Source organism: Puma concolor, chromosome E4 (genome assembly GCF_028749965.1).
Source record: "Puma concolor isolate L17-30 chromosome E4, mPumCon1.1.hap2, whole genome shotgun sequence".
NCBI lineage: Eukaryota > Metazoa > Chordata > Mammalia > Carnivora > Felidae > Puma > Puma concolor.
This window is the reverse complement of record NC_141683.1, coordinates 6,804,849-6,821,416: the sequence shown is the minus strand read 5'-3', so window position 1 is coordinate 6,821,416 and position 16,568 is coordinate 6,804,849. Positions and strand designations below refer to the sequence as shown.

At 57.1% G+C, this 16,568-nt stretch overlaps 2 protein-coding genes across 12 annotated transcripts in view; one reads left to right on the top strand and one right to left on the bottom strand.

Annotated features, from left to right (window-relative positions):
* Nucleotides 1-4,110: 4,110 nt before the first annotated feature.
* Nucleotides 4,111-16,568, bottom strand: part of LOC112864763 (carboxyl-terminal PDZ ligand of neuronal nitric oxide synthase protein) — a 285,246-nt gene continuing 272,788 nt past the window's right edge. For 8 of the 9 annotated variants that reach the window (XM_086693420.1, XM_086693421.1, XM_086693422.1 and 5 more), the window contains 2 exons: nucleotides 6,246-6,552; nucleotides 4,111-5,243 (listed from right to left, as the gene is read on the bottom strand). In XM_086693420.1, coding sequence (XP_086549546.1) covers nucleotides 4,769-5,243; nucleotides 6,246-6,552 — 782 coding nt within the window. In that variant the 3' untranslated portion in view covers nucleotides 4,111-4,768. Of the gene's footprint in view, nucleotides 5,244-6,245; nucleotides 6,553-9,311; nucleotides 12,417-16,568 lie in introns of those variants that run through there. The other variant, XM_025927847.2, reaches the window with a different exon arrangement.
* Nucleotides 11,134-14,126, top strand: SPATA46 (spermatogenesis associated 46). 3 transcript variants are annotated; one of them, XM_086693428.1, is made up of 3 exons: nucleotides 11,134-11,280; nucleotides 12,541-12,654; nucleotides 13,496-14,126. In XM_086693428.1, the coding sequence occupies exons 1-3, from the start codon at nucleotides 11,178-11,180 to the stop codon at nucleotides 14,014-14,016; spliced, it is 738 nt and encodes a 245-aa protein (XP_086549554.1). In that variant the 5' UTR covers nucleotides 11,134-11,177; the 3' UTR covers nucleotides 14,017-14,126. The 3 variants fall into 3 exon arrangements, with proteins under 3 accessions (XP_086549554.1, XP_086549556.1, XP_086549555.1); XM_086693430.1 differs by having other exon boundaries at nucleotides 11,171-11,432; XM_086693429.1 differs by lacking the exon at nucleotides 11,134-11,280 and having other exon boundaries at nucleotides 12,213-12,654.

The following is a 16,568-nucleotide window of genomic DNA, read 5'->3' as shown; positions in this document are numbered from 1 at the left end:
GATTCACGGACTTGAAAGGGATGCCAAAGCCTGGGAGCAAACTGAACGAGAAGGAGTTCTCGGAGTTCGGAGCAGCATCTGAGGCACAGTCCTCGATTAGCTAATTCCATTAATTCTGAATACCAACTGGGGTTCCCCCGCCAGCACGCGCACGGACTTCAGGAACGAAGCGGGTTCTGAATGGCCTCTGATTTGTTCGTTTTCTTCAGTAATTATTGCAAGATCAAGCTCGGAGGAGAAACACTTCCAGGTGAAGTTAATTGCCTCCCACGACCCACCCCCTCCCCCATTTGGTGCTTCTGTTGTATTTTGATATCCTGCTAATGTAGCCTGTTAGGAGGCACAGGCCCATGGCATCCTCACCCACTGCCAACACGGAGAGAGAAAACCAGGCACCCCTCTCCCACCATGTCACCACTGTGTCACCAGACGGCTCTCGGCTCATGCAGGGGGGCTTGGTTACGTTGTCTGAGTACATGCACTCTCTAGACCATCAATCAGCTCAGCTCAGAGAACAGCCTTAGGAGTGACCTGTGCACATCCATTTTTACACTTAGAAGCTTCCAGAAAATTTTATGCTACCCTTTTTCCTAGTTGATCTTTGCCAAAAATAACTACCCCGCATAATAGCGGAAAAGAAAGGCGTATCAACGGCACATTTCACACCTGAATGCCCGAGGAGGCCAACCCCGGAGCCATCCAATGGGAAAAGTTGCCTGAAGAATAATCATTGGAGCTTACACTTGAAGAAAAGGTTGCTATTGTAAGTATTTTCAATGCCTTTATTTATTTAATTTTTTTTTTTTTTTTTGCTTTTTTCCCCCAGGCATAGAACGGGCTGGGTTGGTTTTTGTGTTTCTCCTGCCTCCCCAGGACAGTGCACTGTGCCCACTGCAGAGCGAGCAGGCAACCTGAGAGCACCGTCTTTTCACACATCTCGAGGCACGGAGTGGAATTCGAGATGGAAAAGGCTGGAGCCTCCTGCCCCAGACATTTCTGATGTGGAGCCTGGGACCCCGCGTGCTGTCGAATCCAACCACTGGGCCTGGTCGTGGGGGCAAAGGACAGAGCTGGGCGGGAAGGCGCCAACCTTCCCCCCCTTTAAAAACGTGTCTGGCTGCTGTGAACAGACTGAAGGCCTTTTTCTCCCCCCTCCCATCTGTTCTCGCTTCCTCCCTTTTAAAGTGGTTAGAGGCCTGGTGGGTTCTCAGCTGTGAGAGTCCTCTGGGTCCCTGGGCCCGACACCGGCCTTGGGGGAGCAAGGCTTCCGGCCAGCGCCGCTCTAAGCCACGTTCTCTAAGCAAGCCAGAGCCAAGCTCGCCCCAATGTGGGAAGTACCTCTGTCCGCAGCTCCGGGTAGTTGACTGACATCTGCTGATGGTGACTCTGAGAACCTGACCGCAGATCTGGTCCCTCTGAAGGTCTGTGTGTGGGCAGGCCTCGGTGTCCCCTCCTCGGTGGAAGAGGGCCATAGACCCCAGGTCAAGTCTTTGCCTGGAGGACAATCCAGGGGTCCACTCGCATCGCCTCCTGAGGAGGGGGCTTGCCCACGCATGTCATGTTGAAGCCCCTGAAACAGCCACAGGTCAGGTGGGAAGGGGGACGCTCAGCAGCCAGCCAGTTAGGGGAGCACATGACGGCCCCCGAGGGCCCCAGGTGGGAGGTCAGCCAGCAGCAACCACCGCCCCCCCCAACCTCGCCTCCCCAGGGCAGGCTCATAACCCTAAATGCCAACGCTCTCCACCCAACAAGCGAGCCTCGAGAAGACCAACCACTTCCCATCAGTCTGGAGAAACCAAACGAAACCAGCAAAACCGAAGCCGATCATTTTATTCTGCAGTTTCCTTCTACCGGAAAACTACTAAAAATATAAATATAAAATATCTAGAAAATACTCAGAATAGATCCGTAATCTTCTTCCTCTCCCAGACTGGGGCCGACCTCTTTGCTCTTTCAAAGTCGATGGATCCCGTGCGTGTCTGTCTTCAGACCATCCACGCACAGAACAGACGCGTTTCTCTCTGTGCGGGGGGATGTGCCACCCACCTGCCAGGTTCTGGAAGCTCACCTGTGATTTATCAGGGGAAAGCTACGTGTTGACTAGGGGGGTACAGTGGGGTTGGGGGAGTATCGGGGAGAGAAAAGACTCCGTGCCCCCAACTTCCTTATGCAGACATAGAAGATGGTCCTTCACTCTTGGTATCCTGCCTTTGCGTAACTGGGCCACCCAAGGGCCAAGCTCCCAGAGAAGCTGGGTGTGTGTGTGTGTGTGTGTGTGTGTGTGTGTTGGGGGGGGTGCCGGTTGCCATGCTGTGATCACAGGAAGGTCAGGCTGTTGAGACAGACATGGGAAGCCAAATGGGGCTTTGGATGGAGAACTGGTCTTTGCCCAGGCCCTCAGCAGGATTGGAAGTTGCCCCTGCTGCTGTCCCGGGTGGCACTTAGCCCCTAGCACCGGGTAGCGTCTGCAGCACCTAGGACGGGATTTCAGGCTCGACCCCCCTCCCCCAGGTGGCAGCATCGCCTCGGCTGGAGGACAATGGCCAGGGTAGAGATCACAGAGAGGCCGAAGATCGGAGCCTCGTTTGGTAGCAGACACGAGTCCGGAGAACTCTGGGGTCATCCTGGCCGTGGCACCGGGACAAGCTGGTAGGGTTCCCGTGCTAACCCTGAATCTGAGGGCCAGGACCTCAGCAGTGGCCGGGTGTGGTGTGCAGAGCAAGGTGCTTAAGCCAGCCCGGGCCTGCAACCTCTGCACACACGGTTGCCCCCATCACCTGGCCGGGGCCACCCCGATCTCCGGAGGAGGAGCCCCAGAGCACAAGGGCCTGCCAACTTCCCCACCAGAGAAGCAAACCAAGCTTCCCGTACGGAGGCTCTCGTGGAGCTGTGTGAACTCCCAGCAAATGTGTTTCGGCTCTCTGCCCTCACCCCCTCCTGCTCTGTGTCTCATGCAAAACTCCAAGCCATTCTGGGAAAACTCACAGGCCTCCAAATGTGGTCCCGAGAACTTTAGAGCCTCCGGGTCAGGTTAGCACATCGTCGTGATGTTCTTGGCGTTGAGCCAGGACCTAGACCTCCAGTCACTGCCCACTCCACCACGGCCCGTAGGGTGCCCGACATGTGCAGACCCTCGGGGGATACATGAGGCTCCGGTGTGAAAACGCAGCGAAGCCTTGCTTTCCAGAGCAATGAAAGACGGGGTGGGAAAGCTGTGGCAAGGTCGCAGCCGCTGCAGAAACACGCAGGAAGGGCAACCAGCTTCCTGGCATCCCCCCACCCGCCGCCCCCAGGCTTCCAAGTCTACAGGAGTTAGCTTGGATGTTTCTCCCGGGGGGGTGGGCAGGAGGAGCTGGGTGATGGGAGGTGAGCACTGTGGGGGGCGGCGAGGGGGCAGCTGAATGATGGACAGAAGAGGGGAGGCAGCAGGAACCCTAGGGGGAAGACAGCCCGACAGTCTGTCAGGCCATGCTGCACCTGCCTTCGCCCGGGGAGCCGGCCACCCTGTTCAACAAATCATCTAGCTGCAAAGGCCCCCGGGGCTGGGATCACCCGCCCCGCCCCGCTGACAGGGACTCCTGGTGGGACAGAGGAACATAAAATGGGTAAAGCCAGGAGGGCAGGATGAACCGGGTGAGTCCCTGACATAGATCGCAAAGGCAGGGAGCGAGAGGACCGTGCGTCATCGGGGCAGGGAAAGGCAGGGCAGAGGCTCTCCAGGGAGACCCGGGCAACTTAGCAGAACACAGCGCCTCCTGCTCAGTGGAAGGTGGCTTTGTGCCTCGTTCCCAGTCTCCCTGGTCACTCTGGCTCTCTCACTCACCACGCCCAGACCCCAGAGCCGCATCATTTCAGGCTGTGGGCGCTCCCTCAAAGCCTTCTCTGTCCTCACCCTGTCTTCTCTGTGACTTCTGCTCTGGGTTCTCCTGGGGCCGGCTCCCTGGAGGCCAAGTTCCTGGGCCTTCCCCCCAAAGCAAGGTGCTAATCTGCTCAGCTGCTTCCTCTGCTTCCTCAGGGGCCCGCCTCGCCCTGTCCTCACACACAGCAAGGGGGGCCCTGGCCTTTCCTTCTGCGCACGGAGCCCACTAGCGGCTGGTCGCATGGCTTTCCCCAGCGCCTTCTCAGTGGTCGGCCCCGGGGGGCCTGGTGTGTCCCCCAACAGGGCAGGTGGAAAATGCCCTGAGAACCCTCGGTGACAAGGCTGCGCCCAAGTCTCAGGCCCCCAAAGGGTAGAGGTGAGGGGACAACCCACGGTCTTGGGACCAGGAGGAGCAGGGTGTGTGGCTTTCCAGGTCTGGGCCCGTCGTCAGCCCAACCCATCAATTCTCCATTCGGCCCGATGCCCCAACCAGAGGCAAAAGAAATGAACCAGGGTCTGAAGGGCGAAGAGTGGGGGCGGGGGCACAGGTGGCATGTGGGGGGCAGGCAGAGACCATTCCTGCAAGACCCTTCATCCCAGGCTGGTGGCCCTGCAGGCCGGTGGGAAGTCCGGGCTGCCTGGGAACAGCGATGCTCCCATCCCCCAGTGTGGCAGCCGGCCCCGGAGGGGGGAGCTTCTAGAAAATGAGGCTCGGGAGCCACAGCCCAGCCCTTTAGCATTCGGCAGACAGAGGCTCTAACTAGGGTGACTCAGGGAGCCTGGCCCCGGATCGGCGCTCTGATCTCTGCACAAGGGGGCAAAGGGCACGCGGAGCCGGGGCAAGGGCCAGGGGGCACCAGGGATGGGGACGGCAGAGGGGAAGGGGGTGCCCGGCAGGCAGAAGGGGCCCTACTCAAAGGACAGCAGGTCTGGGTGCGGGCCCTCATTGTCAAGGCTGGAGGTCCGTGCCCGAGGCGGGGGGCCACTGTCCTCCGGCGGCTGGGCCAGGCGGACGGGGCTCAGGCTGCGCTTGAGGCCGTTCCTCTCGAGGAGGCCAGGGGAGGAGGCCCTTCTGCACTCAGTTATCTTCGGTTTGGGTTCGTCCTGGCTGTTCTGGTGGATCAGGTCGGGCACTGACAGGGAGACCTCTCCGTTGGGCAGAGCCTCGCCCCTCTCTGCCGTTTCCGCGGGAACGTCGGGCTGGGCGGCGGGAAGGGGTTCCCGGGGCTGCCCAGGAGGCAGCTCTGTCCCGTACTCCAGGCTGCTCAGGACTGGCTGCGGCGAGATCAGCATGTCCTGCGTGGTCTTCAGGGCACGAGGGGTTCGCTTCCTGGTAATGGGAGGCGGGGGGTCCAGACGAGGGAACGCGTCCTGCAGGGCTGACCTGTGGGGTTGAGGCGACAAGCGCGTGTGCTTTAAGGATGGCGACGCCCCAAGCCCCCCAGCTGCCCAGTGGCTCCCCCACCCGGCACACACCTCCCTGCTCGGGCCCCGTCCCCGGTGTGGCGTGTGGGTTGTGGCAGCCGACAGAGCTGGCCTTCCGCCCGTCACACCCCCCTCAGTGCTCACAACAGCAGAGTAGTGCCGCTGGGACCACTGGTGAACCGAGTCATGTCAGAGCCCGTGTGATGAGCCCTACAAAGGACCTGCCGGCTCAGGAGCACAGCAGGTGTTTAAAACAAGGCCTGGGGGGAGCCTAGAGGGCTCAGTCGGTTAAGCATCCAGCTTTGGCTCGGGTCACCATCTCACGGTTCGTGGGTTCGAGCCCCGTGTCGGGCTCTGTGCTGAGAGCTCAGAGCCTGGAGCCTGCTTCGGATTCTGTGTCTCCCTCTCCCTCTACCCCTCCCCTGCGTGCCCTCCGTCTCTCAAAAATAGACATTAAAAAAAATAAATAAAGCAAGGCCTAGAAGGGACGTGTGGGCATGAGAACAGGAGGCCCACCACAGCAGGCTTCTCCCTCGCCGGCCCCAGTGGGTCCCACAGACACCCACTTTCCTCCACCGTCATCGGCCGGGGCCGGGGCTCGAAGGTGCGGCTGGGTGTTAGAATCCACCTGGGCAGCTGCAGGCAACGCCTGGGTTCGGATTCCACCCTGCCCATCACTAACTTGGTAACCTTAAGCTCCTCATGCTACCCGCCCCCCCCACCTCAGTTACGTGCAAAGTGGTAACAATGGGATCTACCTCGCAAAGTCGCTGCAAGGGACGGGGAAGCACGTAGCCGGGCGTCTGCTGACACGCGATGGGCGCTCAGGACGCCTTAGCTGCGGTGGGGTGGCAGTCAGCAAGCAGGAGCATCGCCCCGGCCATTCCCCGCGTGACAACCTCATGTCCCCCGGAGACACGGGTTCGGCCTGGAGCTCTGCAAGCAAGCCTCCTGCGCTCACCTGTCAGCCTCCACGGCCCCGCCGTTCAGCCGCGCGCCCGCCGGCCTGTTGATCTCCCTGGCGCCCGCACCGTCCAGGCTCGAGGGCTCTTTTCTCCTCAGGAAGTCGTTAACTTTGGCCCCCACGGCTCTGCCCAGGTTCTTGAGGTGCTGGCTGCCACCCACCCGGAGCCCCGGCCCCCCAGGCTCCGCAGACCCCGGGGCGGCAGAGCCGGGGGCCGTCAGCCTGGACAGGTGGGGGAGGGAGCAGCCGGGCTGCAGCTTTGGAGGAAGGGCCGCATTCAAGTTCTCGAACATGCTGTGGTCCACTGCAAACAGAGGGGAAGATGGGAACGGTGAGCGGAGGCACGCGGGGCTCTGGGCCACGTCACTCTGCTGCGTTCCCTGATCCCACGCCCACAGCTGTCCCTTCCCGAGGCTTTGGGAACATTCAAAAGAGCCGGCACACTCTTGAGCCTCCCGATCCGGTTTTCTTGATGGGAAAGTCCATCCATTGCTAGAACTAGCCACTCTAGTTCTGCCCCACCCAGTTAATGAGGGGCAAGCTCCAGCCATAAACTTAGAACCTAAAGGTAACTCATCCCGTGAAACCTGCCTCCTTGCCCCACGGCTTGACCCCTTACCTTGGGGTCACCGAGCCGTCTGAAGAAGAAATGATGGAAGTAATGAACTACGGTATTTGTATGTTGCTGTGAACACAAGCTGAGGGGACACAAGCATGGGGACAGACGCTGGAGGTCAGGCTCAAAGTGGAAGCCACCTGCGTGGCACATTTTCACGGTGGGAAACGGGCCTCCTTACTCCTGAGGAGGCACTGGGGACAATGGGAAGCTGCATGCTCAGATGCGCCGTGGGGACTCCGGCCGGGCTCACACCAAACGCGTACGAACTCGGGGCCAAGGAAGCCGGGGGAACTTGACCGACACCCTCACGACAACCTGGAGGGGTGGTGGCAGGAATTCTATTTATACATGAGCAAGGTGGGGCTCCCAGTGATAAGTACCTGGCAGGCCCGAGGTCACGGGGCCGATTACTGGTGGGGTGGAACCAGAGCTCAGGTTTTCTCTCCCTTTCCACCACCTCGCTCTGCCTGGGATCGTGGAACACACCTCGCAGAAGGCCTTCTCTCCGGGATCTTTGGTTCGAAAGATTAACTCAAACCCACCGGGTTGTGAACATCTGGAGGGTGAAGGCCATGTCTCATTCACTTCCGTGTCCTGAACGGCTAGCCTGGTCTGGTATACAGTAGGTGCTCAATGAGTATCCTCAGTTGAACTGCTAAACCCATTTTGCAGCTGGAGACTTATGGAGGCCGAGATCATAACTCCAAGGAACGGAGCTCAGGGCTGTAAGCCACATGGTCTACACACTGGCAACAGGGACTCCTCCCCGACCTGGAGATCCAGCTCAATCCTCAAGGGAGCTCCAGATGCACCCCGGGGGCCTTGGAATCACGCGTGAGGTTTCTGTCCTTACCAACTGCTCCGTATATTCTGTCAATCTTGGGGAAGGAGAGGTTATACTTGATCACAGACTCCAATCTTCATCAACACCTGTAAAGGCCTATGCATGCGGAGCCTTCCCAAGAGTAACTGAGGTCGGGGGGATGCTTTGTCTTCTGCTGAACTCGGCATAAAGTAGTTCTCCTGCCCTGCACTGCGGAGTCCTGGGACAGGGGATGCAGGTCTCTTTACTGTGCTTTCAGCAGCCGTATCCCTTCTGTAACTACCTAGGGAAGCCCTATTGTAAAGGTCTTTGGGCGGCACAGGAAGCGGGGGACGAGGGGTGGATGAATCCCCCCAGTGTGCGTATCTACCGCACACACACGGAAAGCACCACTTCGGGGGCCGTGAAGAGCTGGGTGGGGACAACCCTGGGGGCCGGGGCACAGAGCTGACAGGTTCAGGCTGCCTGGTCTCCAGGTGTAGACACGTCACACTAGCAAGAGCTCCAGCCGGACCCACAAAGGGGTTATCAGCTCCTGACTCTCCTCCTAAAGGCGTTATCTTGCCATGTCACCTGCTTTCGCGTAACTTGCCTATCACACATCCCGCACCCTCCTAATTTTTCTTTGATCATAACATCTGTGAACTCAGAGTAGCCCTTGGAAATGAAAGCATTTGACTCTTTTCCCCCAAACTAGAACGTATTTGGGCCACCACGAAACCAGGGCAAATGTTCAAGAGAGGTTCGCAGGGGAAGGAGATCCTGATCCCTCACCACTTCCTGGCTCAGATGTTTCCGTGGTGGTTTCCTTCTTGGTTTAAAGTGAACTTTTAGTGCAGACACGCTCATTTCTGAATGTGTAAGTACCAAAAACACCTGTCAAAGTGACTGGTAAACGGTGAGCTCCTCTTATTTTAAAAACACATTCTAATAAAACATAAATAGCTTCTGGATTAGGCACCGTTGAGGATTTTCTACACTTCCTGCTCTCTACCTTTTAGGACGCATGTACTGAATTCTTAAGAAGTTTAAAGATAACCCATCATTTGGTCTCTTTACAATGCTCTGAGACTTTCTGGCCAACACACCTTGTCTCTATGATAAAACGGTCAGCTCTTGGAGGGGATGGAACATCTTGACTTTTATTTTCTACAATGCTCAGCATGGAACCTGGCATGAGTCGGCATTTAAGAAGTTGGTTTCATTGAACTGGCTTTTTATACGAATACTTAAAAAACCGACCACATTATGGGCAGACATTGTAGAGAAACTGCTCCTGGGCCTTTTTCCATTTACAAAAGCCACTCAAGACCCTCTCTCGAGGTCAGTCCGGGAGCAACCGCCCTTCTGTCTGAGGTGGGATTCTGGCTGGGGGCTTCCTGCATTTCCAGACCTGAAGGACGTGCAAGGAGCCCCCTTCCTGCTGATGGCACCGATGACCCCCACGCTCTGTCCCTCCCTTTGGACCAGAGGCTTGGTGGTTCAGAACCTAATGGAGATGGTTGAAAGGTGATAGGATCCCGACCCGGTGGCCCGCCCAACAGCACCCCCAACATGCACACATCCAAGCAGAGGGAGACACCTGTGACGTGGGTCATCTGTAAGAAAGACGGTATCTTACCTGTCCGAGAAAGGGGCTCGGAAAGCAGGTGGGAAACAAACAAGAGAGAGACACATTTTATGTAGTGACCGACCGCTTTGGGAGTGTCACCTCCTGCCTGGGGGCCACCAGCAACAACATACCAAGAGGGTATAGCGTGCAAGACAGAGGCCCTGCTGTCAGGATTACAACCAACCCTGGGCGACCAGGTTCCCATGACCTTTTCAATAACCAAACCAAGAGTCCTGTTTTTAAAAACTCTACAAACAAGCACTGACACAGTCTCCCATGGGCACCCCAATATTTTGAGCCCCCTTTTCAGGAAGTCTGTCGGAATTTCCCAGCTGGCAGTGGGAAGAATTCAATGACCCACGGCAGGAGGAAGTTCAAAGTCTTCTGGACCCCTACGTGCATCGCTCATTACTATGCTGTCCCACCTCCGCACATAAACCACCAGGTTTTCGACCAGGAAGATGTCCATCCATTCCAACTGTCTAAGTTAACAAAACAGGAAAACACGGTGGCCGGGAGGCGTGCCTAACACTGCACAGGGAGCGAACAGCAGAGCGGGGATGAGGACTCACCCACACCGACTCCCAGGACCCCGTGATTTTTCTCTGCACCACGAGGGCCAAATCAAATCGCCGATACCCTCAAAGCTGCCAAAGGCCAGGGCATCAGTGACATTCCAATTCATTCTAAGCTTTCCAACCGGGCTCCGAGGTGGGCGGGCAAGGAAATCAGGTTCTCCACACTGTCCCACAAGGTTTCAGCGCTCCGGAGGAACACCAGCAAGACGACAACTCCGGGCCCTCCTACACAGATGCTTACTCACACGCCCGCTTGCTCAGCACACTGCAAGGGGAGGCTGCCGCTGCTCACAGACCAGACCAGATCTTTCCACGCTGCACAAGCACACACATTTAGATCCAATACACCGATGTACCTAGTCTGCACCTGTTGTGACGATTAGCATGGAGCATTCTCACCTTTCATCCTTCCCCCACTTCCCTCCAGCGCTAGGTTGTCACAGGAGAGGGTAGCAGGGACACAGAGGCAACCTTGTTACTCTGGAGTTCAGTGTCACCAGGAAAAAGGCTTATAATGGTGTTAAGCCACCCATTTGCTGAAAATAGCACCAACCATTTAAAGCATTATCTGGTCCCTGTTCTTGGGACGGACACACTGAAGTATTTCGACACAAAGGGACAGGACGCTTGTAACTTACCTTCAAATAGTTCAGAAAACAAAGCATGCTGGGGGCCGGGGCGGGGGGGGGGGGTGGAATTGGTAAAGCAAATGCAGTAAAATGTTAACAACAGGCAAATCTGGATACAGAATGTATGGCTGCTCTTCATACTAATTTTATTTTTGCAGTTTTTTCTAACTTTGAAACGATTTCCAAGGAAAATGTAAAAGTCACACACCAAACTAAAAAGCAGAAACAACAAAAACATCTGATGGCAGAGGTTAGGCAGGTGAAGGAAAGCAAGAAGGTTATCCGGAGAGGACAGAGGTCCCCAGAGCTGGGGGGGAGGGGGTGACAGCAATGACACAAAAATGACACCAAAGATCAAAGTCGGGGGGCGGGGGGCTGTCAACAGATTATATCACCATCACATTTCTGCCATATGCTTCCTTCTCCCCTCCCCCACCCCCCGCCCCAGGTATCCTCAATCCAGGCCAGCCAACGAGGAATGACAAGTCAAAAGAAATCTTTACAGAACGTGATAGATGCTATCCATGTTTGAAAGGGATACCCTAGCTGGGGAGTGGAATCAGGTGACCTTGTGATGTCAACGGTGCTCAGAATGTTTATCGTCTGGACAACCCAAACAGCCTCTTGGGAACAGGTGCATAATCTCCATACCCTACGGTAGTCACAACATGGAGAACTTCTCACTCCTCAGCATTTCTGGACCTCGAATCTCTTCCTCTGCCCTGAGCGCGTTTCCTGACATTATGTCCTCACATGCCACCAGCTTGCCAGGTAAACTCCGGTGCCACTAGGGCCACAAAAATGTGGTTTTTCGGAAGCTTTTAATTGAGTCCTCTACCAGATCATGTTACAGGACTACGATTTAGTGAGACAGGCAAATTACACACGGGGAGAAAATAATTTTTCAAAATGCTGCATTCACGGTAAGTAGTCCCTGCTGTTTATTCATTTCCGGCAAGGGAAGGATGGGGAAACATTTGTTCTCAAAAAGTTCTTTTTCTTCTAGAATCTCAGGTGACAGTCTATGTAGGGTATGTGCCAGGTTCAGGCCTGTTTTGACAAGCTGGAGAAGACTCTCCAATCCATCAGTAGGAACCTAAGAGGCAGGGTCACTGAGGACATCATGGAATAAACATGGGCCTCTGAGGACTCACTACTCACAGTGCGGTCTGTGGGGTGTCCACGTGGGCATCACCTGGGCACTTGTTAGAAATGCAGAATTTCAGGCCGCCCCCAGGACTGCTGAGGCAGAGCCTGTGTGTTTAACAAGACCTCTGGGTGATCCCTGGAGGAGTGTGCACATTAAAGCTTGAGGGGGCTGCTCTACGGAGGAGCTGGGTCTCCTCAGTATCTATATGCCTGGGCAGAGGACCCTTAAACGTTGGTTTCTCAAACGGAGCACAGATACCACTCTGGGATTTGAAGCAGGCTGGCTTTTTATCAAGCGCTAGCAGCCATCCAGGGGGCACCCAAGCGCTCCCTGCCTATGGGTGAGAGAGGTTTCGTTCGGAGACACTGGCTTCTCATCATCAAAGGGACCATGTAACCTATGAGGGATATGGGGTCCATGACTAGACTCCCTCCCTTGGATCCTGGAGCGAGCCCAGAGGCTGGAATGCAGAATGAAGACAGACACACAGGCAGGCAGGCAGGCAGGCAGGCAGACAGACGCGCGCACACACACACACACACACGCACACACGCACACACATGCACACACATGCACACAGAGCGAGCTGCATGAAGGTCAGGAGAAAGGCGGGCCAGGCAGAAAGCTGCCCATCGGTCTGCATCTCAAATTCTCCTTTGGAGAGAATCTTCCCCAGATCAACAAAAATGCCCCATTTGGAATTCCCTGGGATGCCACCCAGAACAGTTCTGCCTATCTGGGTACAAAAGAGGGCATGGTTTCTCTTTGGCTTTGCGAGGTCATAGGGTCCCAAGGTGGAGCCTCTAGGTATGTCGGGGAGGGGGGTCACCAAGACGAGGACTTCCACGTCAGCTCACCAGAGTGTTTCTTCTGTAACCCAGACATCGCAAAGACCGCATTACTCACGGAGGCGCCCAGCCCAGCTCAGGCCCTGTCACCCCAGTACTTCGGCAGCGCTCTCCGGCATGGGGTGCAGAACACGGTTCTCTCTCCAGGTGAGGCCTTCTCCGCCCCGGCGGGCACATGGGAGAGGCTGGAGGGGCAAGGACTGCTGGAGGGCGCCTTTTCCCCTGTGGTCTCCTGCCTCGTCCTTCCTGGAGCGGACACCCCACAGGCCTGGAGGGGCCCCGCTTCTCCTCGCCTGCCTCTCACACGGGGGTGGCACAGGGGCCTCGGCCTGCTCGGGTTGTTACGGGAAGACAGGTGTTGAGGCCGGAAAAATGGCCACAACCATGGGTGGTGGGAAACAGACTGCAGGAAGCCAGACGTCTGGCTGTTGGCTGAGCTCCCTGCCCGTCTCCTCGGAGGCAGAGGAAAGCTGTGTGCAGGGAGGGAGGCACCTGACAAATGTCAAGGCTTAGTGAACGAAGGCACTCTCCACCGCCCAGAGATCAAGCTGCCACTCACGGAGCTGTGAGCGGCAGGAAGGAATGCCTTCAACGGCTACCCCCCACCCCCCCACCCTGGGTGTCACCTGCTCTCAGAACAGCAGTCGGGGGGGGGGGGGGCGCCTGGGTGGCTCAGCCGGTTAAGTGCCTGACTCTTGGTTTTGGCTCAGGTCATAATCTCATTTTCTTGAGTTTGAGCCCCGCATCGGGCTCCCTGCTAACAGTACAGAACCTGCTTGGGATTCTCTCTCTCTCCGCGCCCCCCACACCTCTGCCTTTACCCTGCTCACTCTCAAACATAAATACACTTCAAAAAAACAACAACTGTAGTCAAGGTGGGACAGAGGCCACCCGACCCCAGGCCCGGCCTTCCTGCCTGTCTGCTTCTCCCGTGGCCTCTGGCCGCTCCGGGCCTCCCGCTCACACCCACCCCTGTCTTCCTCTGCAGACTGCCTTTTGGGGGACCCCCAGACCAGGGAGCCCCGGCGGGGCTGCACTGTCTACCGGCCCTGGTTCTCCCCTTACAGCTACTTCGTCTGCACGGACCAAGAGAGCCACCTGGAGGCCTACAGCTTCCCAGAGGTGCAGCGGGACAAGGGCAGGGGGCACGGCTGCCTGCCCGAGGACCCGGCTGAGAGCATCTGCTCGTCCTCTTCCTCCCAGGAGGACGCCTGCCCCCGGGAGGCCGCCAAGAAATTCGGGCACGGCCTGGCCTCCACGGACGGCATCACGTCCCAGGACATCCTGAAGGCCGCCAGGTGGCACCCCGCCCAGCAGAGCGGCTACAAGTGCGCAGCCTGCTGCCGCATGTACCCCACGCTGCACTCCCTCAAGAGCCACATCAAGGGGGGCTTCCGGGAGGGCTTCAGCTGCAAGGTGTACTACCGCAAGCTCAAGACCCTCTGGGGCAAGGAGAAGGCGCGGCCGGGGGACAGGCTCTCCTCCGGCAGCTGCCAGGCCTTCAAGTAGGCCCGCGGGATGGTGAGCGGACGCCTCGGTCAAGAGGCGACGGAGCCTGTTTCCGCCTCCGGAGAGATGTCAATAAACCGACACTGGCCACGGCCTTCTGTCAAGTCTGAGGTCGCCTGGTCTGCCTGCTCTCCTTCCCAGGGGCCCCGTCCCATTTCCCTGTGGCTAACGGTTGCTTAGCAACACCAGGCCCACCTCTCCACCCCTCGCCACCCCCCTCCCCCGCCCCTCTCCTCCTCAAGGTTGGGAAGAGCCTCTACAGGGTGCTTTTCAAAGTGAGGTGCCCAGATCCGCAGTGTCAGCATCCCCAGGGAATTTGCTAGAAATGAAATCTCAGGCCCGTCTCAGATGCACACAATCAGAAACTCCAGGGGTAGGCCAGCCATCTGTGCTCTGACCAGCCCTCCAGGTGACTCCAGTGGAGCTCAGGTATGAGAACACTGCCCTCAGATCCTGGCCCCCTTGCTGGTCCCCCGTGGTCAGTCAGTCCCTGCCCCACCCCCCAAGAGGGGAGAGAGTTGCCCACCCTTTCCTGTTGGCACAGGGAAGCTTCCCCGGAAGGACTTCCGCACAGTCTGAAAGCTGCTCAGGTGTTCGAGCTCCTGAGGGGTAGAACCGGGGGGACACAGGCCCCCCTGTGTACGGACAGGTCAGGGTAGAGGCTCTCCCCTTGCCCTTCCGGTGATCATGTAGGAAGTTTTCCCGAAGCCTCACCTTCTGGGTCAGGAGAGCTGTCTCTGCTTAACCCTGTCCTGCGAAAATATCATTTGTGGTTCTTTTGAGAGAGGCTGGGCTCAAATCCCATCATGTCCCACACCGTGAGAACATTTCCCACCCCCTCTCCCCCGCCCTCCACCCTCTACCAACCCAGCCAGAGTCTAAGAGTGTACTTGAACCGTGGACTCCAGGGTCCCAGCCTGTCCACTCTGGGGTTGGCGGTCATTCTAGGCAGCCCTGACATCACTCCCTGGACCCCCCAGGGGAGAGACCAAAGGAGTCCTCACTCTGACTTCCTGTTTCCTTAAAGGGAAAGGCCACCCAAGCCCTTGAAGATGCCCCTGACATGCATCACTGCGCATGTGTGTCCCCTCGACGGGGCTCTTGAGGGAGTAAGGGAGGGGCCCACACGGGGGCCTTGTGGCCTTACCTTGGTCTGTGGGAGAGTCAGGAGAGGAATCAGCTTTTGTCTGGCTGCACACCCTCTGTCCAACCCGCACTCCCTCCACCAGGGCACCCATATCACAGGCACAGGGGATCGAGCTCAAGGGCCATGGCACATGCTACCTGTCACCTTGGCAGGTGCTTGAGTGTAAAGACAGGTGCTCTCTGCCTTTCACGTTTAATAGCATCGTTGCCGCCCCCCCACTGCCCTGCTGTCTCAAGGCGGAGGTCTGAGTAACGCTTCAGCACACAGAAAACACAACCCACCACACAACTGCACTGACCAACGGGTAACGGGTACAACCTCCCCTCCCCCAGCCGATCAGAAGGTAAGCGCTAGGGGTGCCCTGAGCCCCTGCCAGGTGCTCTGCCTTTAAAATGCAACCTCATTTACTCTTCGTTATCGCTTTACTTGGCAGGTTCTATCTCCATTTTACAGATGAGAAAACGAGGCTGCGTTCCATTCGCTCAGTCAGGAAGGGGCTAAAGGGCGTGAGAAGCTGGCGGATCGGACTCTCAGCTTTCCCGCAGAGCTGGGCCTTACAAAGTACCAGGTTCAACAAACCCTCTGCCTTCCAAAGGGCTCAGAGCTCTGGCCAACGTAACTGGTTTCCAGGACGGTGGCTTCTAGTTCTCGGACGCTCTTCCCTGGCTAGCATTGCACCTCCCTTTCGTTTCTACGCCTGGCAGGAAAGCCGAGAGCCCACGAGCCAGGGAGGGCTCTCCCACTGAGCTGTGCTGCAGTGACATCATGATATTTGCAGGTAGGTGTGCGGAGGGGCCAGCTTTGACTCCAGTCAGAATCCCATGTATATTTCAGACGTGTAGTCAGGGGTCAATGAAATTTTATACTCTGGGTGATTGGAGTTACATCCGAAAACATCTATGATGTACTTTCTCAAGCACCCAACACTTGCTGATATGCCAAGGATGCCTGGAGTTTCAAAAGACCCGGGGTTGGGAGAGTCTGAAAAAACGGGCACAAGCCCAGGGTCTCTCAGCCTCAGCACTACTGACACTGAGGCTGGATGCTTCTGTTGTGGGGGTGGGGGGAAGGGGTGGGGGGGGGTTGACCTGCGCATCGTAGGATATTTAGCAAACATCTCTGGCTTCTACCCACTAAACGTCAAAAGCATCCTTCCCCCAGTCGTGACAAGCAAAGGTCACACGTCCCCCGGGGAAGCAAAATCATCCTCGGATCGTAACCACCGTAGAACCTGATCCCGCAAGGCTGGTCTATACAAACTGTAGCCGAAGGCACTGCTTTCCGCTTTCCTCCCCTCTTTGTTTTCTGAACACCACAACCCTTGAGAACCGTGTGTCGCAGAGCTGATGGCCGCTGGCTTGGGAAGTGGGGTGGGAGGGAGGGGAGGTCAGGCAGCAGGTGGGAT